General features: G+C 65.0%; 1 protein-coding gene across 2 annotated transcripts; it reads right to left on the reverse strand.

The window, feature by feature from the left end:
* Nucleotides 1–235: 235 nt before the first annotated feature.
* FASN (fatty acid synthase) lies at nucleotides 236–19,428 on the reverse strand. Of its 2 annotated transcripts, none has more exons than XM_063081078.1 (41): nucleotides 19,327–19,428; nucleotides 17,471–17,606; nucleotides 16,697–16,849; nucleotides 15,192–15,365; nucleotides 14,881–15,081; nucleotides 14,525–14,647; nucleotides 14,327–14,442; nucleotides 14,108–14,242; nucleotides 12,979–13,441; nucleotides 12,675–12,862; nucleotides 12,103–12,292; nucleotides 11,244–11,338; nucleotides 10,879–11,013; nucleotides 10,599–10,802; nucleotides 10,377–10,492; nucleotides 9,926–10,098; nucleotides 9,653–9,844; nucleotides 9,492–9,572; nucleotides 9,220–9,399; nucleotides 8,800–8,979; nucleotides 8,480–8,683; nucleotides 7,641–7,945; nucleotides 6,928–7,317; nucleotides 6,668–6,835; nucleotides 6,466–6,584; nucleotides 6,235–6,389; nucleotides 5,919–6,125; nucleotides 5,610–5,760; nucleotides 5,217–5,515; nucleotides 4,942–5,064; nucleotides 4,625–4,848; nucleotides 4,344–4,545; nucleotides 4,021–4,172; nucleotides 3,804–3,895; nucleotides 3,204–3,601; nucleotides 2,687–2,875; nucleotides 2,249–2,476; nucleotides 1,917–2,137; nucleotides 1,678–1,776; nucleotides 1,285–1,536; nucleotides 236–1,186 (listed from the first exon to the last, which is right to left on the reverse strand). In XM_063081078.1, exons 2-41 carry the CDS (start codon nucleotides 17,595–17,597, stop codon nucleotides 1,049–1,051), a joined length of 7,542 nt encoding a protein of 2,513 aa, XP_062937148.1. In that variant the 5' UTR covers nucleotides 17,598–17,606; nucleotides 19,327–19,428; the 3' UTR covers nucleotides 236–1,048. The 2 variants fall into 2 exon arrangements, with proteins under 2 accessions (XP_062937148.1, XP_062937147.1); XM_063081077.1 differs by lacking the exon at nucleotides 19,327–19,428 and adding an exon at nucleotides 18,921–19,140.
* Between the last annotated feature and the right edge of the window lie 1,971 nt (nucleotides 19,429–21,399).

Below are 21,399 nucleotides of genomic sequence, written 5' to 3' on the forward strand. Positions count from 1 at the left end.
AGTCCTACTGTTCCCTCCAGTCCTTCTGGGCTCTTTCCCAGTGCAGCTTGTTTCCTGACGCGGGTGGTGCGCGCTCAGTCGAATGCTGGAGACCCACCGCAGACCCGTGCTCTCTGTGTGGCTCTTTTGCGTGGGCAGAGGGGGCATTCCCTTCCACAACCCCAGGACTTGCTGGGGATGGGGCTGGAACTTCCAACGGCAGGTCAGGAAGGAGGAAAGAAAGGCGACCAGAGGCCAGAGCTCACGTGCAGTTTTATTGTGGGGAGGCTTGGAGAGGACAGGGTGTCAAGAGCAGTATTTTTATCAAGTTGGTCTAAAAATGAAACAGGATCCAGACATGGTTCCTATACTGACAGTTACAGTAAATTTCAAAATCTGAGCAGCAACTGGAATTGTTTCTTGAAAAACTAACATGGACAGAGTTGGTGCCAGGTGCGGTCAGCAGGGTCGGAGGGCCAGGCTGTGCCCTGCAGGCCCTGCATCATGGGTGCAGCCGGGGCACCGAGGTCAGGAGCTGTGGGCTCTGACGCCTGCTCTGGGTCCTTGCGCTACTCAGGGACTGGCCCTCCCTGTACCCTTTGGAGCAGTGGGCAGGAGCCAGATCTGGCCAAGAAGGGGACCCTGCCAGCAGGCCTGGGCAGCCACCTGTACAGTGAATACAGAGGGCTGCGGTGTGCCCAGACCCCGGTGGCACACCCCTGAGAAGTCTGCCCCGGAGTAGCTTCGGCGTCTTCACAGAGTGAACAGGCCCTAGGGGTCTTTTCCAGGGATGCAATAAATATGAGAATCCAAATGGAGAGACAACAAGTACAAAAAACTAGCCTGGCTCCCGTCGGCTCTGCTGGCTCTTCACAGACCGGGGGTCTCCGAGTCAGCGGCTCTGCTGTCCCTGTGGTGCCATGCCGCTGGTGGTGGGGACCCAGTGTGACCGGCCTATCCAGCCGCTGCTGGGGAGGCTGTGGGGTCCCACCAGCAGGACCCTCCCCAGCCCCAGGGTGTGGCCAATGCAGTGAGGGGGTGACAGAGCGACCTTGGGGCTGGGGCGGGCCTAGCCCTCGCGCACACTGACACGCGGCTCGGCCAGGGAGCTGTGCATGATGCTGATAATGGATTCCAGGCCGCTGCCCTCCAGCAGTGAGCGGTGGTCTCCCTCGATGACGTGCACAGACACCTTCCCGTCACACACCTGTGGGCACCGCCATGAGCAGTGGGGCTGCCTCACTCCTCCTACCCGCCCCCACCCGCAGCTACCCCTCGCACCCCCTCCCCAGCTCCCCCACACACCTGCGATAGGTTGTAGTCAGCACCCAGGTCCTCGCCATAGGCGCTGCCCATCTTGGCACGTAACAGCGTCACATTGCCATGGTACTTGGCCTTGGGCGCATATTGCTCGGCTGCCCGCAGCTTGTGGTAGAAGGACAGGGCTGCAAAGCTCAGCTCCTGGCGGTCCAGGCCCTGATGGCTCTTGGTGATCAGGTCCACGGAGGCCTCCACGCGCTCCTCCAGGTCCTTGAGTGGCAGCAGCACTTCCAGCACCTGCAAGGACAGATGGGCTCTGACCACGCTCAGGGAGCCCCTAGCAGCGCCGGGCCGGGCCCCACCCCTACGTCTTGTCCTCTGCTGTGGAGGTGAAAGGCCAAGGGGGGCCACGAGGACTCCACAACTCCCTGCACTGACCCTGCTGTGCTCCATGTCTGTGAACTGCTGCACGAAGAAGCACATGGCCTCAGACTCGACTTCAGCCTCACAGCCAGGAGTCAGCTTTGCCCGGTAGCTCTGTGGAGGGGGAGGGATGCTGCAGGGGAGCAGGCTCCAAGGGTGAAACCCTCCAGAGATGACCCATCTCAAACCCAGGGCAGCAGGAGGGGTGCCCAGATGCCGCCTCCAGGACCTTGAGACCCCTGCCAGGCTCTCACCTGGGTGTAGGCCAGCACGTAGGTGTGTGAGCCGTCGAACAGGAAGAGGCTGTTGTGGGCAGGGGCCGGGCTCTGCTGGGCCTGCAGCTGCGAGCACATCTCGAAGGCCACGCAAGCCCCATAGGAGTAGCCGGCGATGCGGTACGGCCCCTCAGGCTGCACCTGCCTGATGCAGTCGATGTAGTAGGCGGCCAGGCTCTGGATGCTGTCCAGTGGTGCAGCTGCAACGGTAGCACGCCCGTGTGCTCAGTGAGGGCAGGCTGCAGCCCCGGCCCCGCGGACAGCAAATGCTGTCCCCGACTTAACCAGGGGAGGAGGAAGGACAGGTGTACCTCGGGTGCACTGCAAGCCATAGGTGGGGATGCTGAGCTTGGCTGCCAGGCTGTGGAAGACAGCAGTGGAGCCCTCGATGGGGTGCACCAGGAAGAGGGGCCGCTCGGAGCTCTGCACCGAGTTGAGCCGCGTCAAGGTGGGACCCTCAGGGTTCACCAGCAGGGAGCTCAGGTTCAGCTGGACCTCCTGCTGGGTTGGGCTGTCCTTAGGCATTGGGGATGCCAGCTCTGAAAGGACAAGAGCAGATGTCAAGCTGGTCCATGTGTGTGGGTTTCCTCGCACACGCACAGACACGTGAACACACGCTTAAGCCTGACTTGGGCTGCTAGGGAGAGGGTGTGGGGGTGGGAAATCACCCCCAGAGTGCCCAAGAGGAGCCAGTGAGCAGCCCTGACCCACAGAGAGGGAGGGGCTGCTGCTGCTCCCCCAGCACGCACCATCAGACACGTGAGCCTTCGAGGACAGCTCCTGCAGTGCCCTGAGTGTCAGCTGCCGCACTTCGCGCATGGACAGCACCAGGTCATGCTCACGCTCGAGGGTCTGACGCACCTCCACGCCCATGAGCGAGTCCAGGCCCAGGTCTGCCAGTGAGTTGTCCAGGTTGACGGCATCCATATCGCGGATGCCTGGGGAGGAAAGGAGGTGCTGGTTGGTGCTTCGGGAAGGGGTATGGGGACACCGGGGGTAGAGTGGTAACCAGGCTGACACTGGGGGGTACTAGGCTCAGGGGCGGTCCGTGTAACTTCCCACACGCTGGCACCCTGCTCTGCAGGAACCGTTTCTGACCTTTGGTGACTCAGTGAGCACACTCATCCCTTCTGCAGATGAGAAATGGGTCTGACAACGAAGCCAGCGAGTGGAACCAAAGCCCCTCCCTGGGCCCCTCACTGCTCCGAGACCCCAATGCGGGTGGGGGGCAGGGGCTAGGGAGTGGGTCCCACCCACGGTGCTCACCCAGGATGTGTGCCACGGCCTTCACCAGGTCCCGCTGGCCATCGCCATCACTGAGGGCCGTGGCCTTCTTCTCAGCCAGCACAAAGCTGCTGAGGACCGCGTGGGGCTGGTTCAGGAAGAGATCCAGCACCTCCAGGCAGGAGGTGATGCGCTGGGGTAGTGTCCCGCCGATAACTGTGTCGTTGGTTCCCATAGTGTCGAGCACGATGCCCACATCGCCAATGGCACCCCACTGCACCGCTAGGCCCGGGAGGCCGTCGTGCCGGCGCTTCTCACAGATTCGCTCCATGGCGGAGTTGGCGAAGCCGTAGTTGGTCTGGCCTGCGTTCCCGCGCCCGCAGCTCACCGAGGAGAAGATCACGAAGTAGTCCAGGTCCGGACAGGCCTCCCGAGTCACCCTGTGGGCATTTGTGTCACTGTTCTGTGGCCAACACCCCATCCAGGGACATCACACTGGGGGCCTGCAACCCACCCCTGTGGGAAAGGCCAGACAAGACCACACCAGCTGCTCCAAACCCTTGGCTCAGACCCCAGCAGACGCTGGTGGTAGTGGGTGGAGGCACAGGTCGGGGTGGGGAGAAGGGCAGGCCCGTGCCCCACCTGTCCAAGTTCAAGGTGCCGCTATACTTGGGCTTGTTGACGTCTTGGAAGAACTCCGGGGTCTGGTTCTCCAGTACGGCGTCTCTCAGGACCTAGGGAGGCATTCTAAGCACCACTGTGCTCTGGGCCCAGCCCCCTGCCCTGGGGCCAACCCCTGGCTTCAGGACTTTGGGGGGCACCTGGCACGAGGGAGCTCTACCCTGGGGCTTTCCCTTACCATGGCCAGGTTGAAGACGCCTCCCACAGGCCCCAGCTGCACAGCTTCTGTGATGAGGCTCCGGGCCCCCTCCAGCGAGCTGGCATTGCTGGTGGACACCAGCACCTGCACGCCCTGACGCCTCCACTCACGAACCTGCTTGGCCTGGTAGCCTGTTAAGACACGGGGCTGTCGGTCTGAGCCAGGGTGCAGGGCTGCTCCCCATGCCACCCTGAGCCCCATCCGGGACACCCTCCCAAGCACACAGGGCGGGCTGTCGGGAGGGCCCAGAGGAGCAGAAGCGCGTCCTTGCCCAGTCTAGCCCATGTGGCCTCAGCGCTCACCTGTGCGGATGCCGGAGCGGGAGGTCAGCACAAGCTTCTGGGCCCCACGCAGCACCAGCCACTGGGCCAACTCGAGGCCAAAGCCACCCAGGCCGCCCACAATGACGTAGCTCTTGTGCATGGGACAAAAGGTCTTGGAGACAGCCGACATCAGGGCTGGCTTTACTCCCTTCAGCACCGCCTCTGGTTCCTCCTCGCGCACCTGCAGGCCAAGCAGCAGCCACCTGCTCATGCGCTGCCCAAAGGGGCAGGGGCCCGGGACGTCAGGGTCCCTCCCTCACCTGGATGACAACTTTGCCGATGTGCTTCCCCTGGGCCATGTAGCGGAAGGCATCCTCCACCTGCGCCTTGGGGAACACGGTGCACTTGAGGGGCTGCACCACTCCATCGCGGATGCCAGCATGCAACAGCGCGGCCACCTCCCGCCAGCTGGAGCTGGCCTCCTCGAAGATTGCGTCCAGCAGGATCCCGTGGAAGGTCACGTTCTTCAGGAAGATGGCCATGCCTGGCAGGCAGGGGCATGCTCACTCACGGCCCTCCACCTGCCACCCGGCCCTGGCCCTGCCCCGCCCCCTACACCCTGGGCTGTGGGCCTCACCGAGTGGGTGGTTGTTGGAGAGATCGAACTTGCCGATCTCCAGAAAACGGCCGTGCTGAGCCAGGCAGCGCACGCTGGCCTGCAGCTTCTCTTCTGCCAGTGAGTTCAGGACCAGATCAACACCTGGGAGGACCAGAGGTGCCCTGTTGTCAGCCCTGCTGCCTGGCCCACCTGGCACTGGTCCAGAGGGCCAGACCCTGTCCCTCCCTGGGCTGGTGCCTCCTGCAACTCAGCCACTGAGGGGACGAGGAGGAGATGGATGGGAAGCTGCTCACCTCTGCCAGCCGTGTGCCGCAGCACGTGCTGCTCGAAAGATGTGTCCCGGGAGTTGGCAAAGCTGGCACGGTCAAGCTGTGGGAACCTGGCTTGGAGATACGCTTGCTTCTCAGCCGACCCCACAGTGGTGAAGACACGGCAGCCCAGGCTGAGGGCGATGGCGATGGCGGCCTGGCCCACACCACCTGAGCCTGAGTGGATGAGCACCGTCTCCCCGTGCCGCACGCGCCCACGCACCACCAGCGAGTAGTAAGCTGTGGCATAGACGACAGGCACTGAGGCTGCCTCCTCCAGGGTCCTGGGGACAAAGCATGAGGCCTCAGCTTGGGCCTGGGCAGCAGCCGATGTGTGCGTGGGGCCCCAGGCTCCTGGCCCATCTCTGACCCACTCACCAGCTGGAGGGCACATCCCAGAGGAAGTCCGAGGACAGCAGGACAGAGGTGGCCAGGCCTTCAGCAGGCACCAGCCCCATGACACGCTGGCCGCCGGCATCGCGGCCCGAGAACTCCATGCCCAGCATGCAATCCCGGGCGGCCCACTTCCCTGGGGGCAGAGGGCAGTGAGCCTGGCATCGCCACCACAGTTTTGCTCTCCAAGTGGGGGATCCTGGGGTGGGGGTCCCTGGTGTGCAAGGAGCCCTCTCTGCCGCCCAGGTCCTGCCGTGGCCCTGCCCCCAGCCCCAAGGCCCTGAGCTGCCATACCTGGGATGGCGTCGGGGGACAGCTTGCCCGTGGCGAGCATGATGTCTCGGAAATTGAGCGAGGCATAGTAGACGGTGCAGAGCTGCTGTGTGCCAGGGCCAGAGGGCTGGATGTGGCCCAGGGGGGAGCAGACCCAGCGGATGGAGGACAGGTCTCCACGTGTGAGAACATTCACAAAGGCATGGGCTGTCTGCTGCTCTGGCTTGTCTGGGGGCCACAGGAAGCAGGGCTGCCACTGGGCCTTCCTGGCCAACATCCCCCACCTCCCACCCCTCAACCAACCTGGCCCCACCCAGGAACCTAGCAGGAGACTCACCCTGCTCCAGTGGGAAGTGACGGAAGGTCCCCCAGGCCCCATCACGGTAGACATTCATCACCAGATCCCCCTGCAGCACCTCCTGCAGCTCTGCAGAGCCAGGGTCCATGTCGGGAAGGTAGGATGTGCTGCTGAGGTTGGACAGCAAGATGCACCTGCGGGCGACCAGAGCTGGTGAGGGGCCTGCAGGGGAGCGGGGGGCAGGGTGAATGGATGGCATGGCTCTCCTACCGAATGCGGTGCCCGCCGGGCTCTTTGCGCAGGCAGTTCACCAAGCCCACCACGCCCGAGGTGGCGCAGCTGACCGCCTTCAGCCACACAGGCCGGGAGGAGTCGTCGGCCAGAATGCTCTGCAGGACAAGAGGAAGGTCAGCTTCTAGGAGGGTCTCCGACTGCATGTGCTGTGCTGGGAAGGCCCCTCCCAAGGCCCAACCTTCAGAGAGTCCACCCATCGGAAGCTGGTGGTGTCCTCCACAGGCAGGAAGATGGGGCTGCCCTGGGGGGCCAGCCGGCGGCACAGGAAGAGCGCAGAGCCATAGAAGGACTTCTTTAGGCCTACCAGGCGCAGCGATGTCCCCGAGAGCAGGCTCTCCCACTCGTCCTGTGTGTGGTGGGTGATGGAGGCAGGAGTCAGAGCTCTGCCAGCCTGGCCCTCCCTTGGTCTACTGGCCCCAGCCAGCCCCACAGCCGCACCTGGCTCAGAAGCCCCTGCCCGTGCTGAGGCTGGGAGGAGAAAAGGAAGGCCAGGGTCTCCCCAAGGGTGTGTCCTCGCAGTAGTGTGTGCAGCAGCAGGAAGCCTCCCTCCTTGAGGGCAGCCGCCATGTTGCCCAGGGCCACGGCTGGGTCCCCAAGGCCTGCCACTATGCAGTTGCACACCAGGAGGTCAGCCGCGCCCAGGCTGCCGGGGGCAGGGTCCTTGGGGTCCCACTGGCCCTTGGCGATGTCATGCTGCTGCAGCTTGGCCTGGTTGGACTCCAGGGCCTGGGGAAGGCGGTCGGTGGCTGTGTAGTCCAGCTGCAGCATGGGCTGGGTGTTGAGCAGTGCCGGGATGCGGGAGTACAGGTGACCATCACCGGCCAGCACCTGGGGAGGGGAGGCTCCTGGGATCAGATGCCACCAGGCAGGTGTCCCTGACTCACGGAGGGGTGGAACCCCATGCAGCCCCAGTCTGTCCACCTTGCTGGCTCCAATCCTGGAATTCCTGTCTACGTGTCTCCCTCTCGGAGCCCACAGCCTCCCAGGGCTGCTTGTGGCATAGACAGGTCCTTGCCCTCTCCCTCAGGCTTTGCTCCTTCTGTGTAACTGATGGGGGGGGCCTTCCCGATTGCTCAGGGTGGCAGCCACGGTGCAACGTCCCTAAAGGGGCCTCAATGCCCCTTGGGTCTGGGTCCCTGCTTGGCACCCACCTCTACCACCTTCACCCGGAGGCTGGGCATGTTCTCCAGTGCAGTGTCCACACAGGCCTTGAGTGCTGGCGAGTCCAGTAGGCCACTGAGCAGGGGGTCCTCGGGCAGCAGGGACCTCTCCTGGGAAAGCACTTGACCCAGTGCCAGCTGCAGGTTCCCGTTAAGCTCCAGCTGGCAGGCAGCTGCCAGCACTCGAGGCAGCCCCTGCTGTGGGGTCTCCTGGGGGACCCAGGCCCCATCCAGCCCAGGGACCGCCATCTTCAGCCCCTGCTGGGCCACCTTGGCCTGCAGCACCTGTGTGAGCCCTGGCAGGGGAGACATGACCTTGGTGTCCTTGAGCCTGCTGGTGGCAGCCGTCCTTATGGAGTGGATAGGAGTGGGCAGCTCAGCCCCTAGGGCCAATGACCAGCCACGCTGATTCCTGTCCACTGTGGATGTGGTGAGGAGCTGCACCAGGCCATAGGGGCTTCTGTGCACCCACCCAGGTATGAGCCCAACAGAGGGGGCTCAGTGCCCCGCCCCCCCACACCCCAGGCCAGTGTCACCCCGGCGTACAAGATGACTCCACCCTCGACACACGGATTCATCTGTGCGTGGGTGGCTGGCTAGAGGTGTGAGTCCCTACACCCCTTCTGAAAGCAGGGGTACAGTTGTCAGGAACAAGGACCGAGAGATGGGGGAGGGCAGAGGTTTGGGGTCAATGTGAAAGCAAGCAGCTGGCAAGCTAGAGTATCCCAGCTGTGAGCTGTCCAGAGGGTGACAGACGCCTGTGGTGAGAAGTCGCATGCAGCCTGGACTGGCTGCTCTCTGGCCACCTTGGCTGGAGCACAGGACCTCACCTTTGCAGAGCCGCAGCTCGTCATGCAGGGCGGTGCTCGCGGACAGGCACCCGTCTTGCACGTGCGGCGTGAAGGAGTACTTCTCCAGGGTGGGCACCAGCTGCTCCTGCTGCCGCCGTGGGGCTGCTGACGCGTGAAGTCGGGAGACACAAGCACCACCAGCCACGATGCTACTTAGGCAGCTGTCCACCACCACGTCGGCCACTGTGGGGACACACTATATGAGCCCGGGCCATGTCCAGCTGGGTTTGGGGCAGGGGATGCAGGTGCGTGGGGCTGGGGTCGCAGACGTGTGGGGTGAGGCCAGGGCGCAGTGCTACCTTGGGCCTTTTCCTGCAGTGTGTGGACCTTCTGCTGGTGGACGGCAGGGTCGATGTGGATGGCAGTGATGCGCGTGGGTAAGAGCAGACTGCGTTGGCCTATGCCCAGAATGGACATTTGCAGCATGGTGTCCAGGAAGGTCACCCAGTTGTCCTTCCACAGCAGCTTGCCCAAGGTGCCTGCAGCAGAGGGGCTGGTTGGCTGGCTGGTTCTCTCCTGCCCCTGGGGCCACCTCCCAGGGCCCACTGGTCCTTTGCTCCTGCTGGGCTCTGCTGGCTCCATCTGAGGTGGGCAGCCCTCCCAGCAGCCAGCAGCCAGACACAGTGAGTGTGGGGTGCCCTCTGCAGCCCCTCACTGATGACCATCCTCCCAATGAGCTCAGGAGACAGCAGATTACGTGGTGCCCAGGCCCTGCTCACCTTCGAGGTTGGCCTCAAGGATGCCCTGGAAGTGAGGGCCATAGTCATAGCCCCGCAGCCGCAGCTCCTTGTACACGTCCCCCTGGGCCAGGTGGAAGGCAGCTGAGGGGTCCGCAGGGCCCATGGCTTCCGGGCTGTTGAAGAGCTTGGGGTTGGGGTCCTCCCACTGGTACACCTTCCCTGTGGGAGGAGCACAGATGGGCCTGAGGGTGGGGCGCAGGGGGTGCTGGTGCTGGCCCCCCCAGCCCCATGCCAGTCCCAGCCCCACTCACCGCTCACTATCAGGTTGTTGTTCTCAGACACCTCAAAGGTGCGGGAGGCCTCCAGAAGCCGCACTTCCAGGGGCACGGTCCCTGCGTGAGGGTCAGCGGTCAGAGATCAGCAACCCCCTCCCCTAGCTGCCCCAGCCTCTGCTCCTGGGTTGTCCCCTCACCCGTCTTGGGCAGGAGGGTGGCCTGGTGCAGTGTCACGTCCTCAAACACCACGGGCATCTGCTCCATGGCCAGGCCCAGGGCACGAGCCAGTGTCTTCCAGACCAGGCACAGGTAGCCGGTGGCAGGGAAGATGACGCGGCCGTCGATACAGTGGTCCACCAGATAGTGGTCGGGGGACTCAGGACTGGCGTCTGTAGGGAGGCACAGGCCTCAGTGTCACGCACTTGGGGAGGGAGAAGCCTGTCCAGCTGCTGGCCACGGGCCTGACTCACCAATGTTGTAGATGGTGGCAGAGGATGAGCTGGAACCACTGGGGAAGTCCTCTGCTGCAGGCACGTCCCAGGTCTGACTGTGGTCCCACTCAATGTGGGGGGAGATGAGAGGGGTTCCTCGGGGTGCCGGGAATTCCACAGGAGGATACAAGGCGTTGGGGTTGACGTTGATGCTGGTGAGGGGGGAGGGGAGGCGTCAGCGGCACACCTGGCAGGGAGGGCTCTGAGAACCCGTCACCCACTCCCACAGCTGGCTCCCCTGGACCCCAAGAGGGAGCCCAGCTGGGGCCAGGGGCCAGGGGCTAAAGGTGCCCATGGACTCCGGATTCGAATGCTCGCTTCTTGGGGATGATCTGAAGGCCGCAGCTTCTGGGCCTGGGCCAATAAGGGCTCTGTCCTCCACTCCCGGGGAACTAGCCAGGGGAGTGTGGGCGGGGGTGGGGAGACCTACCCTGTGAGGTGCAGCTTGCCGATGTTGGTGAGGAAGAACTCCAGGTTATCCCTGTGGTCTTTCCTCATCAGTGGGATGATGGTGCAGCTGGGCTTGAGGCCCCGCTTCAGGACGGCCTGGGGGCGGGACAGAGGTCATCGGGCTTCCTCCAACCTCTCTGTGTCCACCGCCCCCCAAGGCGCCCTCCCGTCTGCCCATCTCCAGCCTGGCCCAAGCTCACACCTGCAGCAGGGCATGCGGGGCAATCTCCAGCACCACCGCGTGCTCGGGGACATGCCACAGTGCCTCCTGGAACAGCACGGGGCTCACCAGGTTGTTGACATTGTACTCAGCTGAGGACGTGCGGGCCAGGCTGCCCTGCCACTGGGCCTCAGGGATGGAGGTGCTGAGCCAGCGTGCCGAGCGGGGCCGTGGCTCCCTGATCACCTGCATACACGTCGGGGTCAATGCGGGATGGGGGTGTGGAGCCCCAGCACCCTTGGCCCCACGCCAGCCGGCCCACCTTCTTGAGCGCCTGCAGTAGCGTGGGGGCGATAGCCTCCATGAAGTAGGAGTGGAAGGCCATGCCACCCGTCCGCACTTCCTTGGCAAACACACCCTCCTGCTTGAGCTGCTCCACAAACTTGCTCACTGAGTCCTGGGGGCGGCACAGGGTCAGGAGTGCCCTGGACGAGGTTTCCTGAGCTGGGCACCCCCCATGCCATCTGCCCAGTTCCTATCTTATGGCAGGTGGGGGTGCACAGAGCTCCCTGAGGGAGGGATGGGGGGACTTGGGGACAAGCCTGGCCCACGACTTGGTGGGGCCCAGTCTGTTCCTGGTTGGGTGATAGAGGGGACAGAGGCGCCCAGCACAGCCACGAGGCACACCTGAGGTCCTGAGATGGTCACTGTGTCTTCAGAGTTGTGGCAAGCAGGCACGATGCCAGGGGGGCAGCGCTGCTTACACTCCTCCCAGGACAAGCCTGTAAGCAGAGCTGGTTTCAGAGAGCAGCCAGGGAGCCTGAGCCCCACGCACCTGGACATCACTACCTGAGCACCCGCCCAGGGCCGGGGGTGTCAGCCGTAATGACAGACGGGGTGTAATGACAGCCGCGGAGCCTTCACGAGGCACCTCACCCCCTCACTGTGTCTGATCTCAGGGTGAACATGTCATTATGAAGTGTCACTCCCAGGGTGTCTCGCAGGTGGGGGAGCTGGGCCTCAGCTCAGTAATGACACCCCAGGGCCCTGTCACTGGACCATGGAGGGCCGTGGCCTCACCTGCCCACAGCTCCCTCAGGTGTCCTCTGCAGCCCCAGCCCCCTGCCCAAGCACGAATCCCCAAGACTCAAGGACATGGAGGGGAGCTAGGCCAAGGCATGCCTAGTGTCCTACAACTCTTAGCCAAAGTCCCACAGTTCTGGCTTGTGTGTGCATGGGACAGGGGTCTCTTCCCCACATGGGTCTAGCTCAGGCCCACTGCCCCTCAGTGAGGCTGCTGCGCACAGGCTGGCACTGGGAGGGGGGTCACATGGGGACTTGTGAGCAGGGTGGCCCCTGGGGTCACTCCCACTATTCTAGGGCTAGAACCAGGGCTTGGGAGAGGGCGCCAGCCCGTTGTGCCAGCAGCCCCTTCCACTCCCCAGTAAGAATACAGTCTCTTCTTTTGGAGGATCTGAGGAAGAAACCTCATCCTGGGGAGACTCAGCCCTATTTCTTCTAGCCAGCTCCACAAAGCAATGCCTACCCACGGCTGCCATGGCACCGGGCGGGATGTTGGCATCCTTGATGCACTGGCCCCTCCAGTAGGCGGCGAGGACGGCCTCCTCCTGGGACAGGCAACCATCGGCGTAGCCACAGGCCACCTCACCCAAGGAGTGCCCGATGATACCGTCAGGCCTCAGGCCCATGGAGGTCAGCAGGTCTATGAGGGCGATCTGGGGGCGGGACGGATATGTCACAGTGGCACTGGGGCACCAGGGGGACCCCAGCAGGAAGCACCTGGGTGTGGGGGCCACTCCCACACCAACAGGCCACCTGAATCCCCCTTTCGCCCTCCCAGGCCACCTGATGGGAAACATGCTTGGCCCCTGTGCCCCTAGCACACCAGGCCTCTCTGGGGGATCCTCCTGCATGGCTTCAGAATTGCCAGGGAACCCACATCCCCTCCCCAGGCTGTGCCCAGCACAAGGCTCTGCCCAGCATAGGGCGCCTTGGTGCCGTGGACTGGATGTGACTGCAGTTCCTGGGCTTCTGGGCTCCTGGGGGAGACTCCAGGAAGGCACTCCAACCACAGTGCTGGACAGGGATGGGCCCCACCTGGATGGCGGTGAGGCTCACGAAGGCATGGACGATGTCGTCGAAGGTGTTCTCGTCTGAGCTCAGCAGCAGCTCTGATACCTGCAGCCCAAATGGCTTCAGGGCCTTGTCGGTGCGCAGAATGGAGTTGCGGAAGTTGCCCAGGCGCATGAGGCTTGTCCCCATCCCACGCCACTGCGTGCCCATCCCTGGCCCAGAGAGTGTGTCAGGGGTGTGGCCACTGGCTCCAGCCTGCCCACCCTGGCCTCCTCTGAAGTGGCCGTACCTCCCAGGGACTGCCTAGGGAAGCAGGAAGTGGGCTCACCTGAGCAGATGAACCAGAGCGGGCGCTCGCTGGGGGTCACCTGCTGCAGTTCCTGGCTGCTGCCCTCAGTGCCCAGCACAGTGTAGCCCCGGAAGGGCATGGAGGCTGTGGGGGTGGCTGCAATGTCGTTGAGCATGCTCACGAAGGCCAGGTCCTGGCTGTGCTGGTGGCCCTGCTCCAGCAGACTCTGTACAGCCTTGTGGGTGCGCCCGCTGGCCTGCAGCAGGCGGGGCAGGGTGGCTTGCAGGGCAGGCACGGGGGACGGCTGCACGTTGGGCCGGAGGATAACATGCACATTGGAGCCACCAAAGCCGAAGGAGTTGATGCACACGTTGCCACCACGCACAGGAAGGGGCTGCTCCACCACCTGCAGCCGTCCATCCTGCAGTGCTGGGATCTCGGGGTTGGGCTTGTGGAAGTGCAGGTTGGGGGCCCAAAGCCCGTGCTCCAGGGACAGCAGCACCTATGGGTCGAGCATGTGGTTGGCGGGCAGCCGACCCCAGGCCCTGCACTACTGACTGAGTGGGGACAGGCACGTTCTCCCCGCTGGGGGCCGTGTGCTGCACCCGCTGATGCATTTCCCTTCCCCAGCTAGTCCCACCCCCACACAAGGATCCCACAGCCAAGCCCAGTGTGTGTGGGTACTTGGCACAAGACCTCCCCCGTCGGCCTGGCACCCCCACACAGGCCCTGCCTGGTGGGTCCAGCTGACTGACCACGGTGGGCCTGTACACAAAGACCCCTCAGCCAGCCCCTGCCCAGGGTCTGCTCCTGGAGCTGCAGACAGGCAGCTACGGTAGCTGAGGGAGCCTGGGGGTCTGAGCAGCAGTGACCTGGGTCCTCCAGGGCCCAGCCAGGGCCACCCTGAAGGCCCCTAGGCCCAACTAGTTGATTAGGAAGCTGCGAATCACATATGTCCTGCTCAACAGCCAGCTGCCCCTCCTCCTCCTCCTCCGCTCAGCACATCTGACCAACAGGGACCATAGAATGAGGGCATGTCCCCAGCCGTCCCTGGAGAGAAGCCCCTGCCTCCACTCCACAGACAGGAAGCTGAGACAGCAGAGGCACAAGATAGGCGTGTGGTGGACACAGCCCACAGCTACGTCCCAGGAAACCCAGTCCCACCTACCTTGGCCAGGGCTGCAAGCCCCGAGGCAGGCTCTGGGTGCCCCATGTTGGACTTGGTGGAGCCAATCAGCAGGGGGTCCTGGCGGGAGGTGCACAGGGCTTGGACGATGGCATTCAGCTCCTGGGGGTCACCCACCTTCAGGAAAAAGAGAGTCAGGCCTGCAGCTGGCACCTCCCCCATGTGGGGCATGGGGCACAGGCAGGCTGGATGGGGACTCACCTTGGTGCCTGTCCCATGGGCTTCAATGTACTCCAGAGACTCGGGTGCCACCCCAGCTGGGTTGTACAGGGAGCGGATGAGCTGCTCCTGGACCTCTCCGGAGGGGAAGGTCACACCTGCGGGAGGATCAGGCCTTAGCACCTCCAACCACTGCCTGCCTGCTGCAGCTCACAGCCCCTGCCCCCGGCCAGAGCCCACCTTGCTCCTTGAAACCATCTGTGTTGGTGCCGGTGTTCAAGATGGTGGCGTACACCCGCCGGGCCAGGGACTTCTTGGTCAGCAGGACAGCCACCACAGCCTCCGAGCGGCAATACCCATTCCCTGAGGCAGAACAGCACCTCAGCCTGGGGCTCAGCCCACCCATGGCCCACCAGGAACTCCGAGGAAATGAGAGGTGCCCTGATCAGTAGCGTGAAAGACACCACCTGCTCCAGGGAGGGGACGTGGGGGAACCACAAGGCAGGGCTCCAGCACACTGTCCTGCTCTACTGGCCTGGCTGCCCAGGGGGGCCACAGAGCCCCCTCTGGCCTGGGCCACCCACTGCTGCCCTCACCTGAGTCATCGAAGGACTTGCAGGTGCCCTCGGGGCTGAGCATGCCCAGTTTCATGAACTGAACCGAGGTGTTGGGCTTCAGCAGCAGGTTGATGCCCCCTACGACGGCGGCCGGGCACTCCCCGCAGCGGATGGCGTGGAAGGCACTGTGCAGAGCCAGCAGGCTGGAGGAGCAGGCCGTGTCCAGGGCAATGCTGGGCCCTGCAAGCAAGGGTGTGGGGCAGGAGGCACGTGATGCAGAGTGTCAGCCCTGGCCCAGCGCCCGCAGGGACGGGGAGCTCAGAGCCCAGGAGCACAGGGTAGGTACCCACCTCTGAAGTCGAAGAAAAAGGAGAGCCGGTTGGCCATCATGGCACGCTGGCAGCCCACCATGCTGTAGCCCAGGAGCGTCTCGGGATCTCGACTCAGGGCCTCCGAGGCCTCGGAACCACTCACACCCACCCAGACACCAGTGTGCGTCCCTCGGAGCGATGCTGGGTTGATGCCTGCCAGAAGCAGTGGTCAGACCTCGGGAGTGGGCCTGAGGGGCCACGCAGCCCAGCTGGGGGCAGAGGCCTCCATCCCACCAGGACTCTGGAAAGGGCCTGAACAGGAGGGACTTCCTGAGGGGGAGGGGGTAGCCAGGCCAGGTAGGGACGTGCAACAAGAACCATGTCATGGAGGATGCAGGGCGTCGGGGGAAGGCAGGTGCTAGAAATGGCGCCAGGGTCTGGCTCAGGCAGGGGCCAGAGGCGGCCATAGGGAAGGACAGAGAACAGCATTGTCCCCAGGCGACTCCCTCAGCCCCTGGTGTCACCGGGAGGGCCTGACAAGTCCACTGGCCAATAAGCGCCCAGCACCAGTGGCGGCCTGCCCTGGGACCGGCTGAGATAAGGAGATAGAGGAAGACAAAGACTGAGTGTCCGGCCACGAAAAGGAGGAAAGGAGACACCAGCCAGCCCCCAGGGAGTAGCACCCAAGGTCTATGGGTGGGGCCTGGTGAGCAGGAAAGGCCTGAGGGCAGGAGCGCTGCCTCTACCTCCACCATGGAGGCCGCCAGGGCCCCCCGCCCTGGCCAGGCCTATTCTTCTAACCCAGTGGGCCCACTGCGCTCAACAGCAACCCAAGGGCAGCTCCGTCTACTGGCCAGAGGCGGGTGCGGGCAGGTCCCCCAGACTCACTCGGCTGGAAGGGCCCCTCTATACCTGGGAGGGATAAGTCCATGCCACCAGCAGCTAGAGACAAGGGACAGCCACCTTGTCTTGTCTGAGATCAATACCAGCCAGTGGAAGGACAGGACTGGGGGGATGGGGGGCAGGGTCCTTGGCCGCTTCAGCCCTCCTAAGGCGGGGGAGGCCCAGGCTGAGGCTGCCTGGGGGCCTGGGCTGGGTGCGGGTGGTGGGATGAGAGGGACACAGAGAAGGGGTGGAGCTGTTCGGCAGGAAAAGAGGGACAGAGGCTGTGGAGTGGGGACGAAGGCTTGATGCCTCCTCCACGGCCTCCTGTTCTGCTCGACATGCCTGCCCTTGCCAAGACAAGCCACGTATTGGGGAATGAGGCAACTGGGGTGTCAGGGCACACCCGGGACACCAGAAGTGTGCAGTTGTGAAACCACAACTAACTCAGGGTCACGCCTCCCTGAGACCGTTGAACCCAGATCAGGCTGGGCTGGGGACACAGGCTGAGGACAGGGCCAGCATCCCATTGTACTCTAAACGTGTGTTACTTTCAGGACCAAAAAATGATAACGTTGTTTTGGATCTTTGCGGATGGCCCCAATGCCAGAGCAGGTCCTTTCCTGCTGCCCCCGGGCCGGCCAGCAGCTCTGAAAACCCACCTCCATCCACAATGGCCTCATAGGTGACTTCCAGCAGCAGTCGGAGCTGGGGGTCCATGGTGTGTGCCTGCTTCGGGTGGACCCCGAAGAAGGAGGCATCGAACTTGGACAGGTCCTTCAGCTTACCAGACCGCCGGGGCAGTCCGTAGAGTCCTGTGGGACATGTAGGCATATTCCTTCCCTGACTGAGGCCATGGGGAGGTGGACGGCACCTGTGGGAGCTACAGGACCTTGGAGGTCCCCAGGGTGGAATTAAGGAGCCCCACCCCTGAGAAGGGCCCCACCAGGGCACTGTGTAAGTGGAGTCCTAGAGCAGAGCCAGGTGGAGGTGAGGCTGGGGGCGGCCACCTCCTGCCCACCCAGTCCCCGGCTGGGAGACCCTCTGCCTGGTGTGAACTCCACCACACTGACTCACATCCAGTTCATCAGGTAAAGCCACTCTGGAAGAATCTACTGGGTGCAAAGAAGTCATACCAGTCTCTCTGAGTGCCCCTGGCGTCCCTACCTCCCAGCTTGGGACACAGGTGGGGAGCCCATTCCCTTGGCTTCATCCTGGCTCTTGTCCCCTGCTGCAGGACCCTGACAAGTCTCTCATCCTCTCTGAGCCTCACAGCTTGGGCCCACTTCCCTGCTGTCCTGGCACCATCTCCAGGAAGAATCACCCGCCGGGGGCTGATGGCTCTGCAGGTGGGACTGGACTCAGGCCAGGTCCTCAGGGCAGCCCAGGAGGCTGACCTGAGGAGCAAAAGTGAACCTCCTGCTGCTGCCACTTACCCGCCTTCCACCGGCGGTCATCCTCGGTGACCATGTCCACACCACCGATGAGGTTGGCCCAGAACTCCTGCAAGTTCTCTGACTCAGGGAGCTTCCCGGACATGCCGGCGATCACCACCTCCTCCATGGCTTCTCTCTGTAGGGAGAATGGCAGAGGTGCCCCACAGGTCAGTGCCGGCCCCAACACACCCTGTCCTTAGTCTCAGTTCCCAGAACAGCAGCTGTCCATGCCTTATCCGGCACAGGGGTCCACAGAGCATGAATCCCCTGATCCACCTGTGGTATCCCCTTGGGTCCCTGCCTTCTGCCTGCACGCTGTCCGGGAGCAGGAGCTCAGAAAGCCCCAGGGGCAGCCAACTTCTGTGCCCTGCCCCCACCAGGTGCCCTGGTGTGGGGGGAGGTCACCCTTGTCCAGCCCTCACAGTTCACCCAGAGCTACCTGTTACCTCTGGGACCCTGATCTCTTTCCTTCAAGGTGCTGGCCTGGGGTGACCCCTTGGTGGCCCTGCTATCCTGGGCTCCCCAGCAGCTCAGAGGGGTCTCAGCCCTGCAACCTCCTACCGCCTGTGTGCCAGGGGCCATACCCAAGTTCCTGCAATCGGGTCGCCAACCTGCCCACGGGATCAAGGTCCTGAAGTAGGGCCCCAGGGAGGGAGCGATCGAGCACACACTGGTGTGCAGCACCCACGCTCAGCCCAAGCCCCAGGGAAGAGGAGCGGCAGGGCGTCCACCTCAGAGCTGGCCTCCATGCTGGGGTGGGGGCCTGCCGCCGCCCAGGCCAGCCCAGGAGCTGCCAGGGCTTGGGAGGGACCCAGTGGAGACAGGCAAGGGCACTTGCCCCACAGCGGGCCGATCCAGCCAGTCCAGCCCCTCCGGCAGGGTCCGACATGGGGAACCACTCCCCGCCAGGAGCCAGGCAGGTGCTTCCCAGCTCCGGACGGTAGCAAGCTCTGCAGAGGAGCCGGGCTCGGCCCCAGGCCGCCCCGCCGTGTGTCCCGAGGGGAGCTCCCGACGAGAGGGGCGAGGACAGGGCCGGCCTGGCAACTTCCGCTAGCCCAGGGCCTCGTGGCGTTAACGACCGGCCGGCGCGGGGCTCCTAGGCCCCGGGCCGTCCAAGCGGCGCGCCCGTGCAGACCCCCGCGCCCGCGGCCACCCCAGCGCGCCGCGCCGCGCCACGTGACGGGGGCCGGCCCCCGCCCGCCCCCGGCGCTGGAAGGACACCCCCGCCGGGCTGGGCCTCGGCCGCCCGGCAACTCCGGGGGCGGGGAGGCCGCGGGCAGAGCGGCCCGGGCGGCGGCGGCGCCTTTGTGGGCGAGGGGCGGCCGCGGCGCGGCGTGGGCCTCAGCCAGGCCCGAGGGTCCGCGTGCGCTCCGGTCCTACGTCCTCCCGCCCGCTCGCCGGCCGGGGCGCCGGACTCCGAGACCCGCAGCCCCCGGCGCGGCGCTCGTACCTGGCCTGGGCGCGGCTGCGGCGGGCAAGGAGGCAGCGCGGACGAGCGAGGCCGGCGCCGCTCGTCTCTCTGGCTCCCTCTAGGCCGGCGCCGACTCTATTTAAACCGCGGCCATCCCTAGGCGGCCACGCCACATGGGCTGACAGCTTGGCTGCGCCGCCCAGGCCAATGAGCGTCGGGGCTGCGCCCCGGGACCCGGCGCGCCGCCGCCGGTGGGGTGATGCCCGCGCGCGCCGCCGGGACCCCCGCGCGGGCGCGCGCCGGCCCCCGTCCCCCCCCCCACCGACTTCCGCTCCCCGCCCCGCGGACCCGGAGCGCGGAACCGCCCGGGGCGCACGCGCACGCGCCTGGGCCCGCCCCCGCGGCGCGCCTCCGCCGCCCACCCCGCACCGGCCCTGCCGCCCACCGTTGCGTCCGCCGGGGCCACGTGCACGCTGTGCGCGGGCGCTGCGGGCCCTGCGAGACCGGGCGTGCTTGGGCCACCGTGGGGACCGCGTCGGGCCGAGGGGGGCCGAGCGAGGACGGCGGCCCACGACGCGCGGAGGGGCTGAGCCCCCCGCCCCCCGTCGCAGTCGCTGCCGCGCGGAGCCGCCGGGGGCGTGGCCCGCCCCGCGCTGAGGCCAATCGGGCGCCGGGGGCGTTCGTGCCGGGCCAATGGCGGTGCGCGAGTGGGCGTTGCTAGGCGATAGGGTGATGGGCCTGCGGCGGGGCGCTGCGCGGGCCCCGGCAGTAGCGCGGTCGTTGACCCCGGCCGAGGGCGCCCCTGGCGGGGTTACTGCCGGTCACCGCGGTGCGGCGCGGCGCGGCCCGTCCTGCTGGCCACCCGCGCGCCTTCGCGGGGCCGGCGCGGGAGCCCTGGTGGCCGCCCACCCGCCCGACGCCCCCCGCCAGCGCCACCCCGCGGACAGGGACCCGGGCTGCACGGGCGGGCGCATCCCCACCGCACCCCCGGGCGGGGCGCGGCCACCCGCGAGCGGGGCCGCCGGAGTCCCACCCGGTGCGACTCCCATAAAGGAGCCCTTCGCCGCGAAGTCTCCGCGCGCACCCCCGGCACGCGGCCTCGGCCCTCTCCCTGCCTCCTGGTAACCTTTCTCCTCTGCTCGGATGGTTACCGACCTCGCAGAGAAAGCCCGGACTGCCAGGCCCAGAAGAAACAGCCAGGCCAGTCTGGGGTCTCCCCAGAGGCCATGAAGGCCGCCCTCCTGCCCCTGGCGGCCTCCCGCCTGCAGGGCCAGAGCCCCTAGGAGACAGCACCTGTGGGGCAGCAGATGTCCTGCTCTGGGGTCTCAGAGAGCCTGGGCCGCAGAAGGGAAGCCGAGATTACTGGGGCCCCGAGACTGTGTTCAAGTGCTGGGCTGCACGCAGGTGCCCCAAGGCAGCCCTCTGACCCTGTCCTCCTTTCAGGGGCTCAGTGGACTGTCTGGGGTGTGGCACTTATCAGGGCCTCCTAGAGGACAGCTCAGAAAGGCACCCGCAGGACTGCGTTTCCTTGGCACCGTCCTCAGGCACTTTGCGCCTCCTGGCAGTTCTCCCACCCGTGGCCCGCACCAGGCAATTCCAGTCTTCCCCTCTCCTCCAGCACTGGGCCTGTAACTCCCTCCATATGGAAACCAGGGTTGGGGAAGGGTAAGGGGAGAGAGGGCCAGACACCTGAACTGCTGTCCCCACTCGAGGGAGTTAACCTGCCTGCCTTCCCGGGGGTTTCTCTTTCTCCTGTGATTTCAGGGCGAGGTCATATGGCCCGGTATCCTGAGCCAGCCAGGAGCGGTGGGACCATGCTGTGTGCACTATGCCAAGCTCCCTCTCGCGAGCAGTGCTGCTGGGCTCTGCTCTCTGCAGCTTGTCAGGGCCTCGGGTGATGGGGCTATGGTCTCAGGGTGGGAGGCTGAATCTAGCCCAGGAGTCTCGCCCACAGGCCCTGAAATGCGTCCACAGACAGCGACAGCTGTCTCTACTCACTCTTTCAGCTAAAGGAAGTTGTGGGGACCCACCTCACTTCCATGGGGCATGTGCTGGAAACTCAGCACCTAGACCACCCCCCTTGGCAGAGCTGCATCCGGCCCGTGGGAGGCGTGCAGGCGGCCCTGCCCCAGAGTACTCACATGCAACAAGTGAATGGAGCCAAAGTGCAGAGAGTAGCGTGACAGCCAGCTGCAAAGCCCTGTGACCTGGGCCGGGAGCTCCCAGCCTCGCACCATGGACCTGCAGTGGCCCCTGATGCTGTGTGTGGCCTCCCCTTGGGATGTTTGTTGGACCCCCACACCTATGAGCCAGGCAGGCATATGTCATTGTCTGTACTCTACACGGGTATAAAATGAAGCTGCAAAGGTCAGGATTTGCCAAGGTCACACAGGTTAGGGCTGGAAGCAGCCTTCTTCCCCGTCATCCTCTCAGAGAAGCTGTCTGCCTGGTTCAGAGGGGGAAAGGCTGCCTAAGGGCAGGCGCGCCACCGGCCACCTCTACTCCTGGGCTCTGCTGT

This window comes from Cynocephalus volans, chromosome 16 (genome assembly GCF_027409185.1).
Source record: "Cynocephalus volans isolate mCynVol1 chromosome 16, mCynVol1.pri, whole genome shotgun sequence".
NCBI lineage: Eukaryota > Metazoa > Chordata > Mammalia > Dermoptera > Cynocephalidae > Cynocephalus > Cynocephalus volans.